The sequence below is a fragment of the Oncorhynchus gorbuscha genome, unplaced genomic scaffold, assembly GCF_021184085.1.
Source record: "Oncorhynchus gorbuscha isolate QuinsamMale2020 ecotype Even-year unplaced genomic scaffold, OgorEven_v1.0 Un_scaffold_1314, whole genome shotgun sequence".
Classification (NCBI taxonomy): Eukaryota; Metazoa; Chordata; class Actinopteri; order Salmoniformes; family Salmonidae; genus Oncorhynchus; species Oncorhynchus gorbuscha.
The window spans coordinates 54,032-69,629 of NW_025746126.1; the positions used below are offsets into that span (position 1 = coordinate 54,032).

The 15,598-nt window shown below is 47.6% G+C and overlaps 1 protein-coding gene across 2 annotated transcripts in view; it reads right to left on the reverse strand.

Moving 5' to 3' along the window:
- The window catches only part of LOC124022275 (copine-4), a 110,325-nt gene that overhangs the window by 28,658 nt on the left and 66,069 nt on the right, over window positions 1–15,598 (reverse strand). For both annotated transcript variants that reach the window (XM_046337198.1, XM_046337197.1), the window contains exon 8: window positions 4,997–5,095. In XM_046337198.1, the coding sequence (XP_046193154.1) occupies window positions 4,997–5,095 (99 nt within the window). The remainder of the gene's footprint in view (window positions 1–4,996; window positions 5,096–15,598) is intronic.

Consider the following 15,598-nt stretch of genomic DNA (forward strand, 5'->3'; position numbering starts at 1 on the left):
CACATCCCCCAGAGAGAGGACGCTACCCTCTGGTCACATCCCCCAGAGAGAGGAAGCTACCCTCTGGTCACATCCCCCAGAGAGAGGACGCTACCCTCTGGTCACATCCCCCAGAGAGAGGAAGCTACCCTCTGGTCACATCCCCCAGAGAGAGGAAGCTACCCTCTGGTCACATCCCCCAGAGGGAGGAAGCTACCCTCTGGTCACATCCCCCAGAGAGAGAACGCTACCCTCTGGTCACTTACCCCAGAGAGAGGAAGCTACCCTCTGGTCACATCCCCCAGAGAGAGGACGCTACCCTCTGGTCACATCCCCCAGAGAGAGGACGCTACCCTCTGGTCACATCCCCCAGAGAGAGGAAGCTACCCTCTGGTCACATCCCCCAGAGAGACGACGTTACCCTCTGGTCACATCCCCCAGAGAGAGGAAGCTACCCTCTGGTCACATCCCCCAGAGAGAGGAAGCTACCCTCTGGTCACATCCCCCAGAGAGAGGAAGCTACCCTCTGGTCACATCCCCCAGACGGAGGACGCTACCCTCTGGTCACTTACCCCAGAGAGAGGAAGCTACCCTCTGGTCACATCCCCCAGAGAGAGGACGCTACCCACTGATCACATCCCCCAGAGAGAGGACGCTACTCTCTGGTCACATCCCCCAGAGAGAGGACGCTACCCACTGGTCACATCCCCCAGAGAGAGGACGCTACCCTCTGGTCACATCCCCCAGAGAGAGGACGCTACTCTCTGGTCACATCCCCCAGAGAGAGGACGCTACTCTCTGGTCACATCCCCCAGAGAGAGGACGCTACCCACTGGTCACATCCCCCAGAGAGAGGAAGCTACCCTCTGGTCACATCCCCCAGAGAGAGGACGCTACCCTCTGGTCACATCCCCCAGAGAGAGGAAGCTACCCTCTGGTCACATCCCCCAGAGAGAGGACGCTACCCTCTGGTCACATCTCCCAGAGAGAGGACGCTACCCACTGGTCACATCCCCCAGAGAGAGGACGCTACCCACTGGTCACATCCCCCAGAGAGAGGAAGCTACCCTCTGGTCACATCCCCCAGAGAGAGGACGCTACCCTCTGGTCACATCCCCCAGAGAGAGGAAGCTACCCTCTGGTCACATCCCCCAGAGAGAGGAAGCTACCCTCTGGTCACATCCCCCAGAGAGAGGACGCTACCCTCTGGTCACATCCCCCAGAGAGAGGACGCTACCCTCTGGTCACATCCCCCAGAGAGAGGAAGCTACCCTCTGGACACATCCCCCAGAGAGAGGAAGCTACCCACTGGTCACATCCCCCAGAGAGAGGAAGCTACCCTCTGGTCACATCCCCCAGAGAGAGGACGCTACCCTCTGGTCACATCCCCCAGAGAGAGGAAGCTACCCTCTGGTCACATCCCCCAGAGAGAGGACGCTACCCACTGGTCACATCCCCCAGAGAGAGGAAGCTACCCACTGGTCACATCCACCAGAGAGAGGACGCTACCCACTGGTCACATCACCCAGAGAGAGGAAGCTACCCACTGGTCACATCCCCCAGAGAGAGGACGCTACCCTCTGGTCACATCCCCCAGAGAGAGGAAGCTACCCTCTGGTCACATCCCCCAGAGAGAGGACGCTACCCTCTGGTCACATCCCCCAGAGAGAGGAAGCTACCCACTGGTCACATCCCCCAGAGAGAGGACGCTACCCACTGGTCACATCCCCCAGAGAGAGGACGCTACCCACTGGTCACATCCCCCAGAGAGAGGACGCTACTCTCTGGTCACATCCCCCAGAGAGAGGAAGCTACCCTCTGGTCACATCCCCCAGAGAGAGGACGCTACCCTCTGGTCACATCCCCCAGAGAGAGGAAGCTACCCTCTGGTCACATCCCCCAGAGAGGACGCTACCCTCTGGTCACATCCCCCAGAGAAAGGAAGCTACCCTCTGGTCACATCCCCCAGAGAGAGGACGCTACCCTCTGGTCACATCCCCCAGAGAGAGGAAGCTACCCTCTGGTCACATCCCCCAGAGAGAGGACGCTACCCTCTGGTCACATCCCCCAGAGAAAGGAAGCTACCCTCTGGTCACATCCCCCAGAGAGAGGACGCTACCCTCTGGTCACATCCCCCAGAGAGAGGAAGCTACCCACTGGTCACATCCCCCAGAGAGAGGACGCTACCCTCTGGTCACATCCCCCAGAGAGAGGACGCTACCCTCTGGTCACATCCCCCAGAGAGAGGAAGCTACCCTCTGGTCACATCCCCCAGAGAGAGGACGCTACCCTCTGGTCACATCCTCCAGAGAGAGGACGCTACCCACTGGTCACATCCCCCAGAGAGAGGAAGCTACCCACTGGTCACATCCCCCAGAGAGAGGAAGCTACCCACTGGTCACATCCCCCAGAGAGAGGACGCTACCCACTGGTCACATCCCCCAGAGAGAGGACGCTACCCACTGGTCACATCCCCCAGAAAGAGGACGCTACCCACTGGTCACATCCCCCAGAGAGAGGCAGCTACCCACTGGTCACATCCCCCAGAGAGAGGACGCTACCCACTGGTCACATCCCCCAGAGAGAGGAAGCTACCCTCTGGTCACATCCCCCAGAGAGAGGAAGCTACCCTCTGGTCACATCCCCCAGAGAGAGGTAGCTACCCTCTGGTCACATCCCCCAGAGAGAGGACGCTACCCTCTGGTCACATCCCCCAGAGAGAGGACGCTACCCACTGGTCACTTCCCCCAGAGAGAGGACGCTACCCTCTGGTCACATCCCCCAGAGAGAGGACGCTACCCTCTGGTCACATCCCCCAGAGAGAAGACGCTACCCTCTGGTCACATCCCCAGAGAGAGACGCTACCCTCTGGTCACATCCCCCAGAGAGAGGACGCTACCCTCTGGTCACATCCCCAGAGAGAGGACGCTACCCTCTGGTCACTTCCCCCAGAGAGAGGACGCTACCCTCTGGTCACTTCCCCCAGAGAGAGGACGCTACCCTCTGGTCACATCCCCCAGAGAGAGGACGCTACCCTCTGGTCACATCCCCCAGAGAGAGGACGCTACCCTCTGGTCACATCCCCCAGAGAGAGGACGCTACCCTCTGGTCACATCCCCCAGAGAGGACGCTACTCTCTGGTCACATCCCCCAGAGAGAGGACGCTACTCTCTGGTCACATCCCCAGAGAGAGGACGCTACTCTCTGGTCACATCCCCCAGAGAGAGGACGCTACCCACTGGTCACATCCCCCAGAGAGAGGACGCTACCCTCTGGTCACATCCCCCAGAGAGAGGAAGCTACCCTCTGGTCACATCCCCCAGAGAGAGGAAGCTACCCTCTGGTCACATCCCCCAGAGAGAGGAAGCTACCCTCTGGTCACATCCCCCAGAGAGAGGAAGCTACCCTCTGGTCACATCCCCCAGAGAGAGGACGCTACCCTCTGGTCACATCCCCCAGAGACAGGAAGCTACCCTCTGGTCACATCCCCCAGAGACAGGAAGCTACCCTCTGGTCACATCCCCCAGAGAGAGGACGCTACCCTCTGGTCACATCCCCCAGAGAGAGGACGCTACCCACTGGTCACATCCCCCAGAGAGCGAACGCTACTCTCTGGTCACATCCCCCAGAGAGAGGACGCTACCCACTGGTCACATCCCACAGAGAGAGGACACTACCCTCTGGTCACATCCCCCAGAAAGAGGACACTACCCTCTGGTCACATCCCCCAGAAAGAGGACACTACCCTCTGGTTGGATGAAAACAAATCTCCAGTCGGCAACCCACATGAGCTCTGCCTCTCTAACCCACTTTCTCTCAGCTCTGACATATCATCTGGAGAGACATACATTGCAGTGAGTACAGAATCATATCAGAGTGTGATTCCTACAGTCTGAGAAGTCTTAGGTATATAATAATGACCATGTTTCACATTGTATAAATGATTGGAGACAAGCGCAGGAATACGTAATAGGGGGTTTTAATACTCCACCCAAATTACACAACATGCCATGAAAGGCAGGACGAAGCCCAAAACAAACACGTATACAAACACACAGGGATGTAACACAAACAACAGAACGGGGTTAAACCTCTAATAAATACAAAGGACGAGACCCAGAATAACAATGCACGGGATGAGACCAGTAATTACACTGCACGGGATGAGACCAGTAATTACACTAATTACACTGCACGGGATGAGAGGATGAGACCAGTAATTACACGGGATGAGACCAGTAATTACACTGCACGGGATGAGACCAGTAATTACACTGCACGGGATGAGACCAGTAATTACACTGCACGGGATGAGACCAGTAATTACACTGCACGGGATGAGACCAGTAATTACACGGTATGTAATTACACTGCACGGGATGAGACCAGTAATTACACTGCACCAGGGATGAGACCAGTAATTACACTGCACGGGATGAGACCAGTAATTACACTGCACGGGATGAGACCAGTAATTACACTGCACGGGATGAGACCAGTAATTACACTGCACGGGATGAGATGAGACCAGTAATTACACTGCACGGGATGAGACCAGTAATTACACTGCACGGGATGAGACCAGTAATTACACTGCACGGGATGAGACCAGTAATTACACTGCACGGGATGAGACCAGTAATTACACTGCACGGGATGAGACCAGTAATTACACTGCACGGGATGAGACCAGTAATTACACTGCATGGATGAGACCAGTAATTACACTGCACAGGATGAGACCAGACCACGGGATGAGACCAGTAATTACACTGCACGGGATGAGAGGAGTGCGTAATTAGACAGTTCAGTGAAGCCTAGAAGGCCGGTGATGTAGAACTCCGGAACTGGTGCAGGAAGGAGCAGCAGTACTGGGGGAATCCGTGACAGGCATCTAGAAATGGTCATTTTACAAACCTGATTGATGCCTTCGCTACCTAAAAGAAAAACAACCAACACCATCTAAAAGAAACAGCCAACCCCACTTATAAACTCGCACAAAACCTGTACAGCCTACCTGTCTCCCATCCATTGCCCCTCTCATCTCTTTGAATGTGGCCTGATATTCACCAATATAGTCGTGCTTCCCATTGGAGTCCCAGTCCCACACTGTGCACTGATAGAGAGAGAGAGAGAGAGAGAGAGAGAGAGAGAGAGAGAGAGAGAGAGAGAGAGAGAGAGAGAGAGAGAGAGAGAGAGAGAGAGAGAGAGAGAGAGAGAGAGAAGAGAGAAAGAGTAGGTTAGAAAAGTGACTTTAGTTAATGATCAAATACTGCGGTGTCAATATGTACATATCACCTAACCCATCTGTGAATGCTGCAGTTGAACAAGATCTCCAGACTGAATGTGATCAACTATGTGGTGTCATGTAGATTCTGGTTGAAAGCTCTTCCCCTGGTGTTCACACTCGTTACAACTCACCGGGACCAGTTTCAGAACTAGAGCAGACTCCCCTGTGATGCTTCTCCATTAATAAATCAGTAAGGCGACATTGCTGGAGTTTTAATGGTCTCATGAAATATAGAATTGAGGATGTGAAAGGCTTTTGACATAAGACAGAGAGAGAGAACATTGAATTTGTGTGTATATGTTTATTTTGTTTAACATTATACATTTTTAAATTCATTATTACACTTAATTTCTAAGTACACGTTTCATCATAATTTCTTATCAAAAGATCTGTCAGTGGTATTTTGCGGAGGGGGAACACTAACTGGACCAGGCAAAAGTACCTCCTCAACCCCCTCCCTTTTCTCCTTAGTAAGTGGTTTCTTCCAAGGTGCGCCACCGAGCAAAGATATGCTAGGCAGGTCGCTAGATACTCTTGTGCATGCAGACAGTATCGTCAGTTGAGGAGGAGAGAGAGTGTTGAGTTACATGCACAGCGTTTGATTTGATTTTAGCTGCCAGTGATGGGCAGGACTCGCAGGAGGTATGTTTGCAAATCGTTGTCCGGGTCGTTGTCCCGTTGGAAGGTGAACCTTCACCCCAGTCTGTCCTGAGAGCTCTTGAGCAGGTTTTCATCAAGGATCTCTCTGTGCTCCATTCATCTTTTCCTCGATCCTGCTTGTCTCCCAGTCCCTGTTGCTGAAAAACATCCACACCGCATGATGCTGCCCCCACCGTGCTTCACCGCCAGATGTGACACTTGGCATTCAGGCTAAAGAGTTCAATCTTGGTTTCATCAGACCAGATAATCTTGTTTCTCAGAGAATCTTGCTTCTCATGGTCTGAAAGTCTTTAGCTGCCTTTTAGCAAACTCCAAGCGGGCTTTTATATGCCTTTTACTGAGGAGTGGCTTCCGTCTGGCCACTCTACCATAAAGGCCTGATTGGTGGAGTGCTGCAGAGATGGTTGTCCTTCTGGAAGGTTCTCCCATCTCTACAGAGGAACTCTGGAGCTCTGTCAGAGTCACCATCGGGTTCTTGGTTACCTCCCTGAACAAGGCCTTTCTCCCCCGATTGCTCAGTTTGGCCGGGCGTCCAGCTCTAGGAAGAGTCTTGATGGTTAAGAATGATGGAGGACACTGTGTTCTTGGGGACCTTCAATGCTGCAGAATTTTTTTGGTAAACTTCCCCAGATCTGTGCCTCGACACAATCCTGTCTCGGAGCTCTATGGACAATTCCTTTGACCTCATGGCTTGTTTTTTGCTCTGACACACACTGTCAACTGTGGGACACAAGTGTGTGCCTTTCCAAATCAATTTAATTTACCACAGATGGACTCCAATGAAGTTGTAGAAACATCTCAAGGATGATTAATGGAAACAGGATGCACCTGAGCTCAATTTCGAGTCTCATAGCAAAGGGTCCTAATACTTATGTAACTAAGGTATTTCTGTTTTTTACTTTTAATAAACTTGCAACATTTATAAAAAACTGTTTTCGCTTTGTCAATATGGGGTATTGTGTGTAGGTTGATGAGTATTTGTATTTATTTAAATATTTTAAAAATAAGGCTGTAAAGTAACAAAATGTGGAAAAAGGAATGGGGTCTGAATACTTTCCGAATGCACTGTACAGTAACAGTGTGGCAGTTGTCCAAACTCCTACGGCATAACATTTGTCATAGAATCAATGTGGATCATTCATTAAAATGACATTTGAACAGGTGAAGAGGTAAGCTTAGATAGCCTTCTTTTTTCACTTCTTTTTTTTTGTACATATAATTAGACATAATGATTATTGTTGTTCGAAAAATACTAAATCCTCAGAATTCCAGAGGGGGGGGTTGGCCAGTCCCACACACACACACACAGCCTTCATCCTCACGTACCTCTAAAATAATGGCTGCATGACGCCACTGTTCGTGTGTGTGTGTGTGTGTATGTGTGTGTGTGTGTGTGTGTGTGTGTGTGTGTGTGTGTGTGTGTGTGTGTGTGTGTGTGTGTGTGTGTGTGTGTGTGTGTGTGTGTGTGTGTGTGTGTGTGTGTGTGTGTGTGTGTGTGTGTGTGTGTGTGTGTGTGTGTGTGTGTGTGTGTGTGTGTGTGTGTCTGTGTGTGTGTCTAGGTTTCACGTGGATCATGGATAAATAAACTGACCTCTGACCCTCATTTGGCCATTAGCTATGCTGAACATTCATCTATGATACACATTCACTACAGTGGCCATTCCAGGACAGCCTCCTACATCCATGGTTGTGTCAAGTGTCAGAACCGTGGCCTTGTAATGTCTGTTTAATGAATGTGTGTTCAATTAATGCTCTTGTATTATACCGTTTGTGATAAGGAGGTTAACCTGAGCGAACATTAACAGCATCTTGTGAAAAGTCCCATTGGAGGGGAAGATATTTTATTATCCATTAAAACTAGAGGCATATTAACTCCACAGGGAATCATTCACTATCACTGCTTCTGAAACCCACCCACCAACATCCACCCACCCACACCCCTAACACATATCCATCCACACCCCTAACACACATCCACCCACCCACACCCCTAACACATATCCATCCACACCCCTAACACACATCCACCCACCCACACCCCTAACACATATCCATCCACACCCCTAACACACATCCACCCACCCACACCCTAACACATATCCATCCACACCCCTAACACACATCCACCCACCCACACCCCTAACACATATCCACCCACACCCCTAATACATATCCATCCACACCCCTAACACATATCCATCCCACCCCTAACACACATCCACCCACACCCCTAATACATATCCATCCACACCCCTAACACACATCCATCCACACCCCTAATACATATCCACCCACACCCCTAACACATATCCTTCCACACCTCTAACACATATCCATCCACACCCCTAACACACATCCATCCACACCCCTAACACATATCCATCCACACCCCTAATACATATCCATCCACACCCCTAACACACATCCATCCACCCCTAACACATATCCATCCACACCTAATACATATCCATCCACACCCCTAATACATATCCACCCACACCCCTAACACATATCCTTCCACACCCCTAACACATATCCATCCACACCCCTAACACACATCCATCCACACCCCTAACACATATCCATCCACACCCCTAATACATATCCATCCACACCCCTAACACACATCCATCCACACCCCTAATACATATCCATCCACACCCCTAACACATATCCATCCACACCCCTAACACACATCCACCCACACCCTAACACACATCCACCCACACCCCTAACACACATCCATCCACACCCCTAATACATATCCATCCACACCCCTAATACATATCCATCCACACCCCTAATACATATCCACCCACACCCCTAATACATATCCACCCACACCCCTAACACATATCCATCCACACCCCTAACACACATCCACCCACCCACACCCCTAACACATATCCATCCACACCCCTAACACACATCCACCCACCCACACCCCTAACACATATCCATCCACACCCCTAATACATATCCATCCACACCCCTAATACATATCCATCCACACCCCTAACACATATCCACCCACACCCCTAACACATATCCATACACACCCCATATACATATCCATCCACACCCCTAACACATATCCATACACACCCCTAATACATATCCATCCACACCCCTAACACATATCCATCCACACCCCTAATACATATCCATACACACCCCTAATACATATCCATCCACACCCTAACACATATCCATACACACCCTAATACATATCCATCCACACCCCTAACACATATCCATCCACACCCTAATACATATCCATCCACACCCCTAACACATATCCACCCACACCCCTAACACACATCCACCCACCCACACCCCTAACACATATCCATCCACACCCCTAATACATATCCACCCACACCCCTAACACATATCCATACACACCCCTAATACATATCCATCCACACCCTTAACACATATCCATCCACACCCCTAATACATATCCATCCACACCCCTAACACATATCCATACACACCCCTAATACATATCCATCCACACCCCTAACACATATCCACCCACACCCCTAATACACATCCACCCACACCCCTAACACATATCCATACACACCCCTAATACATATCCATACACACCCTAATACACATCCACCCACACCCCTAACACATATCCATCCACACCCTAATACATATCCATCCACACCCCTAACACATATCCATCCACACCCCTAATACATATCCATCCACACCCCTAATACACATCCACCCACACCCCTAACACATATCCATACACACCCCTAATACATATCCATACACACCCCTAATACACATCCACCCACACCCCTAACACATATCCATACACACCCCTAATACATATCCATCCACACCCCTAACACATATCCATCCACACCCCTAATACATATCCATCCACACCCCTAATACATATCCATCCACACCCCTAACACATATCCACCCACACCCCTAACACATATCCATACACACCCCTAATACATATCCATCCACACCCCTAACACATATCCATACACACCCCTAATACATATCCACCCACACCCTAACACACATCCACCCACCCACACCCCTAACACATATCCATCCACACCCTAATACATATCCATCCACACCCTAATACATATCCATCCACACCTAACACATATCCATACACACCCTAATACATATCCACCCACACCCCTAATACATATCCATCCACACCCCTAACACATATCCATCCACACCCCTAATACATATCCATCCACACCCTAACACATATCCATACACACCCCTAATACATATCCATCCACACCCCTAATACATATCCATCCACACCCTAACACATATCCACCCACACCCCTAATACATATCCATCCACACCCCTAATACATATCCATCCACACCCCTAATACATATCCATACACACCCCTAATACATATCCATCCACACCCCTAACACATATCCATACACACCCCTAATACATATCCATCCACACCCCTAATACATATCCATCCACACCCCTAACACATATCCATCCACACCCCTAATACATATCCACCCACACCCCTAACACATATCCATCCACACCCCTAATACATATCCATCCACACCCCTAACACATATCCATCCACACCCCTAATACATATCCACCCACACCCCTAACACACATCCACCCACCCACAACCCTAACACACATCCACCGACCCACACCCTTAACACACATCCACCCACCCACACCCCTAACACATATCCATCCACACCCCTAACACACATCCACCCACCCACACCCCTAATACATATCCATCCACACCCCTAACACATATCCATCCACACCCCTAATACATATCCATCCACACCCCTAACACATATCCATCCACACCCCTAACACACATCCACCCATCCACACCCCTAACACATATCCATCCACACCCCTAACACACATCCATCCACACCCCTAACACACATCCATCCACACCCCTAACACATTATGGTCTACCATTATGATGCTACCATTATGGTCTACTATTATGATGCTACATTATGGTCTACTATTATGATGCTACATTATGGTCTACTATTATGATGCTACATTATGGTCTACTATTATGATGCTACATTATGGTCTACTATTATGATGCTACATTATGGTCTACTATTATGATGCTACATTATGGTCTACTATTATGATGTTACCATTATGGTCTACTATTATGATGCTACCATTATGGTCTACTATTATGATGCTACCATTATGGTCTACTATTATGATGCTACCATTATGGTCTACCATTATGATGCTACCATTATGATCTACTATTATGATGCTACCATTATGGTCTACTATTATGATGCTACCATTATGGTCTACTATTATGATGCTACTATTATGATGTTACTATTATGAGGCTACTATTATGATGCTACCATTATGGTCTACTATTATGATTCTACTATTATTATGTTACTATTATGATGCTACTATTATGATGTTACTATTATGGTCTACTATTATGATGCTACCATTATGGTCTACTATTATGAGGCTACTATTATGATGCTACTATTATGATGTTACTATTATGATGTTACTATTATGAGGCTACTATTATGATTCTACTATTATGATGTTACTATTATGATGCTACTATTATGATGTTACTATTATGATGCTACCATTATGGTCTACTATTATGATGCTACCATTATGGTCTACCATTATGATGCTACCATTATGGTCTACTATTATGATGTTACCATTATGCGCCACTATTATGATGCTACCATTATGGTCTACTATTATGATTCTACTATTATTATGTTACTATTATGAAGCAACTATTATGATGTTACTATTATGATGCTACTATTATGATGTTACTATTATGATGTTACTATTATGATGCTACTATTATGATGCTACTATTATGATGTTACTATTATGATGTTACTATTATGAGGCTACTATTATGAGGCTACTATTATGATGCTACTATTATGATGTTACTATTATGATGTTACTATTATGGTCTACTATTATGATGCTACCATTATGGTCTACTATTATGAGGCTACTATTATGATGCTACTATTATGATGTTACTATTATGATGTTACTATTATGAGGCTACTATTATGATTCTACTATTATGATGTTACTATTATGATGCTACTATTATGATGTTACTATTATGATGCTACCATTATGGTCTACTATTATGATGCTACCATTATGGTCTACCATTATGATGCTACCATTATGGTCTACTATTATGATGTTACCATTATGCGCCACTATTATGATGCTACCATTATGGTCTACTATTATGATGCTACCATTATGGTCTACTATTATGATGCTACTATTATGATGCTACTATTATGATATTACTATTATGATTCTACTATTATGATGTTACTATTATGAAGCAACTATTATGATGTTACTATTATGATGCTACTATTATGATGTTACTATTATGATGTTACTATTATGATGCTACTATTATGATGCTACTATTATGATGTTACTATTATGATGCTACTATTATGATGCTACTATTATGATGTTACTATTATGATGTTTCTATTATGATGCTACTATTATGATGTTTCTATTATGATGTTACTATTATGAGACTACTGTTATGATGCTACTATTATGATGTTACTATTATGATGCTACTATTATGGTCTACTATTATGATGTTACTATTATGATGTTACTATTATGATGTTACTATTATGATGTTTCTATTATGATGCTACTATTATGATGTTTCTATTATGATGCTATTATTATGATGTTTCTATTATGATGCTACTATTATGATGTTTATATTATGATGCTACTATTATGATGTTACTATTATGATGCTACTATTATGATGTTACTATTATGATGCTACTATTATGATGTTACTATTATGATGCTACTATTATGATGCTACTATTATGATGTTACTATTATGATGTTACTATTATGAGGCTACTATTATGATGTTACTATTATGATGTTACTATTATGATGCTACTATTATGATGTTACTATTATGAGGCTACTATTATGTGCTACTATTATGGTGCTAGTTGGCAAGACAGCATAGGACTCACCATGCCCCACTGGATGACCAATCCCAACAGACAAACAGGAAGCTCTTTCCCTGAGACCACTGGTTGTTAAGCAGTGGCTCTGTATAATTTGAATATTTATTTCAAAAGGGTTTGCTGATACTGTGGGTGGAGTTAATATTGGTAGCAATATGGTCAGACAGTTTCTTAGCCTTCAACGTTTAAATGTGAATGATCTCTTTAGCTGCATGTCATTTCCTGCCCTGGGGTTAATTGCTGTTGGCCCCACCAACACACATCCAACCCTACAGTGACCTCATCACTCATACCCCTAAAGAGCACCACCGTGGCAACTGGGGCTGATTGAAATCTTGGGATGGAGAGGAGAGGTGTGATTGTTAACATGGAGGCATTGGGACAAGAAGTAGGTGGGGGGGAGCTGGGGGTGGAGGCATTGAGAGCTTCACCTCCTCCCACCTCAGCACCACCCTCTCTATCTCCTTGACTGGAGAGGAGGGAATGAAGAATAGAGGGAAGGAGAGAGAGAAAGAGAGAGAGAGAGAGAGACTCAGTGCCCCTAAACACAATGAGACACTGCTGCAGCTCATTGTTGGTGCCTAAATGTTTAATGAGAAAGTCTTATTTGTTTGGAGCAGGCCTTTCAGGCTCTCATTAGACTAACTGTAGTTTAAGGATTTAGTAATGCCAGGGAGTTAGAAAGGGGGAAAAAGGCAATAATACACACACACACAAACAAGCATGTCATGCAGGTGAATGAGGACCCAAAAGCGACTTGGCGAAAACAGAGTCTTTAATCCAGAAAAGTAATTCTACAAACATAAGACATAATTCCACTCGTAATGACGAGAACAGACTGGAGACTCGATCAAGAACTGCAGGTTGCCTCGGGAAGGCACTTGAACCTAGCAGACTCAGACACCTGCTCTCCACGCAGCATCTGAGGGAAACACGACACGACAGGGCGATACACAGACACAGCACGGTGAACAATAGACAAGGATCCGACAGGACAGGAACGGAAAACAAGGGAAGAAATAGGGACTCTAATCAGGGGAAAAGATAAGGAACAGGTGTGGGAAGACTAAATGATAGATTAGGGGAATAGGAACAGCTGGGAGCAGGAACGGAACGATAGAGAGAAGAGAGAGAGGAAGGGAGAGAGAAAAAGGGGAACGAACCTAAAAAGACCAGCAGGGGGAAAATGAACAGAGGAAAAGCAAAATGACAAGACAATCTAAGACAAAACATGACAGTACCCCCCCACTCACCGAGCGCCTCCTGGCGCACTCGAGGAGGAATCCTGGCGGCAACGGAGGAAATCATCAATGAGTGAACGGTCCAGCACGTCCCGAGACGGAACCCAACTCCTCTCCTCAGGACCGTAACCCTCCCAATCCACTAAGTATTGGTGACCCCGTCCCCGAGAACGCATGTCCATGATCCTACGTACCTTGTAAATAGGTGCGCTCTCGACAAGGACGGGAGGGGGGAGGGAAGACGAACGGGGTGCGAAGAAAGGGCTTGACACAGGAGACATGGAAGACAGGATGGACGCGACGAAGATGTCGCGGAAGAAGCAGTCGCACAGCGACAGGATTGACGACCTGGGAGACACGGAACGGACCAATGAACCGCGGAGTCAACTTACGAGAAGCTGTCGTAAGAGGAAGGTTGCGAGTGGAAAGCCACACTCTCTGGCCGCAACAATACCTAGGACTCTTAATCCTGCGTTTATTGGCGGCTCTCACAGTCTGTGCCCTGTAACGGCAAAGTGCAGACCTCACCCTCCTCCAGGTGCGCTCACAACGTTGGACAAACGCTTGAGCGGAGGGAACGCTGGACTCGGCAAGCTGGGATGAGAACAGAGGAGGCTGGTAACCCAGACTACTCTGAAACGGAGATAACCCGGTAGCAGACGAAGGAAGCGAGTTGTGAGCGTATTCTGCCCAGGGGAGCTGTTCTGCCCAAGACGCAGGGTTTCTGAAAGAAAGGCTGCGTAGTATGCGACCAATCGTCTGATTGGCCCTCTCTGCTTGACCGTTAGACTGGGGATGAAACCCGGAAGAGAGACTGACGGACGCACCAATCAAACGACAGAACTCCCTCCAAAACTGTGACGTGAATTGCGGGCCTCTGTCTGAAACGGCGTCTAACGGGAGGCCATGAATTCTGAACACATTCTCGATGATGATTTGTGCCGTCTCCTTAGCGGAAGGAAGTTTAGCGAGGGGAATGAAATGTGCCGCCTTAGAGAACCTATCGACAACCGTAAGAATCACAGTCTTCCCCCGCAGACAAAGGCAGACCGGTAATGAAGTCTAGGGCGATGTGAGACCATGGTCGAGAAGGAATGGGGAGCGGTCTGAGACGACCGGCAGGAGGAGAGTTACCCGACTTAGTCTGCGCGCAGTCCGAACAAGCAGCCACGAAACGGCGCGTGTCACGCTCCTGAGTCGGCCACCAAAAGCGCTGGCGAATAGACGCAAGAGTGCCTCGAACACCGGGATGACCAGCTAACTTGGCAGAGTGAACCCACTGAAGAACAGCCAGACGAGTGGAAACAGGAACGAAAAGGAGGTTACTAGGACAGCGCGC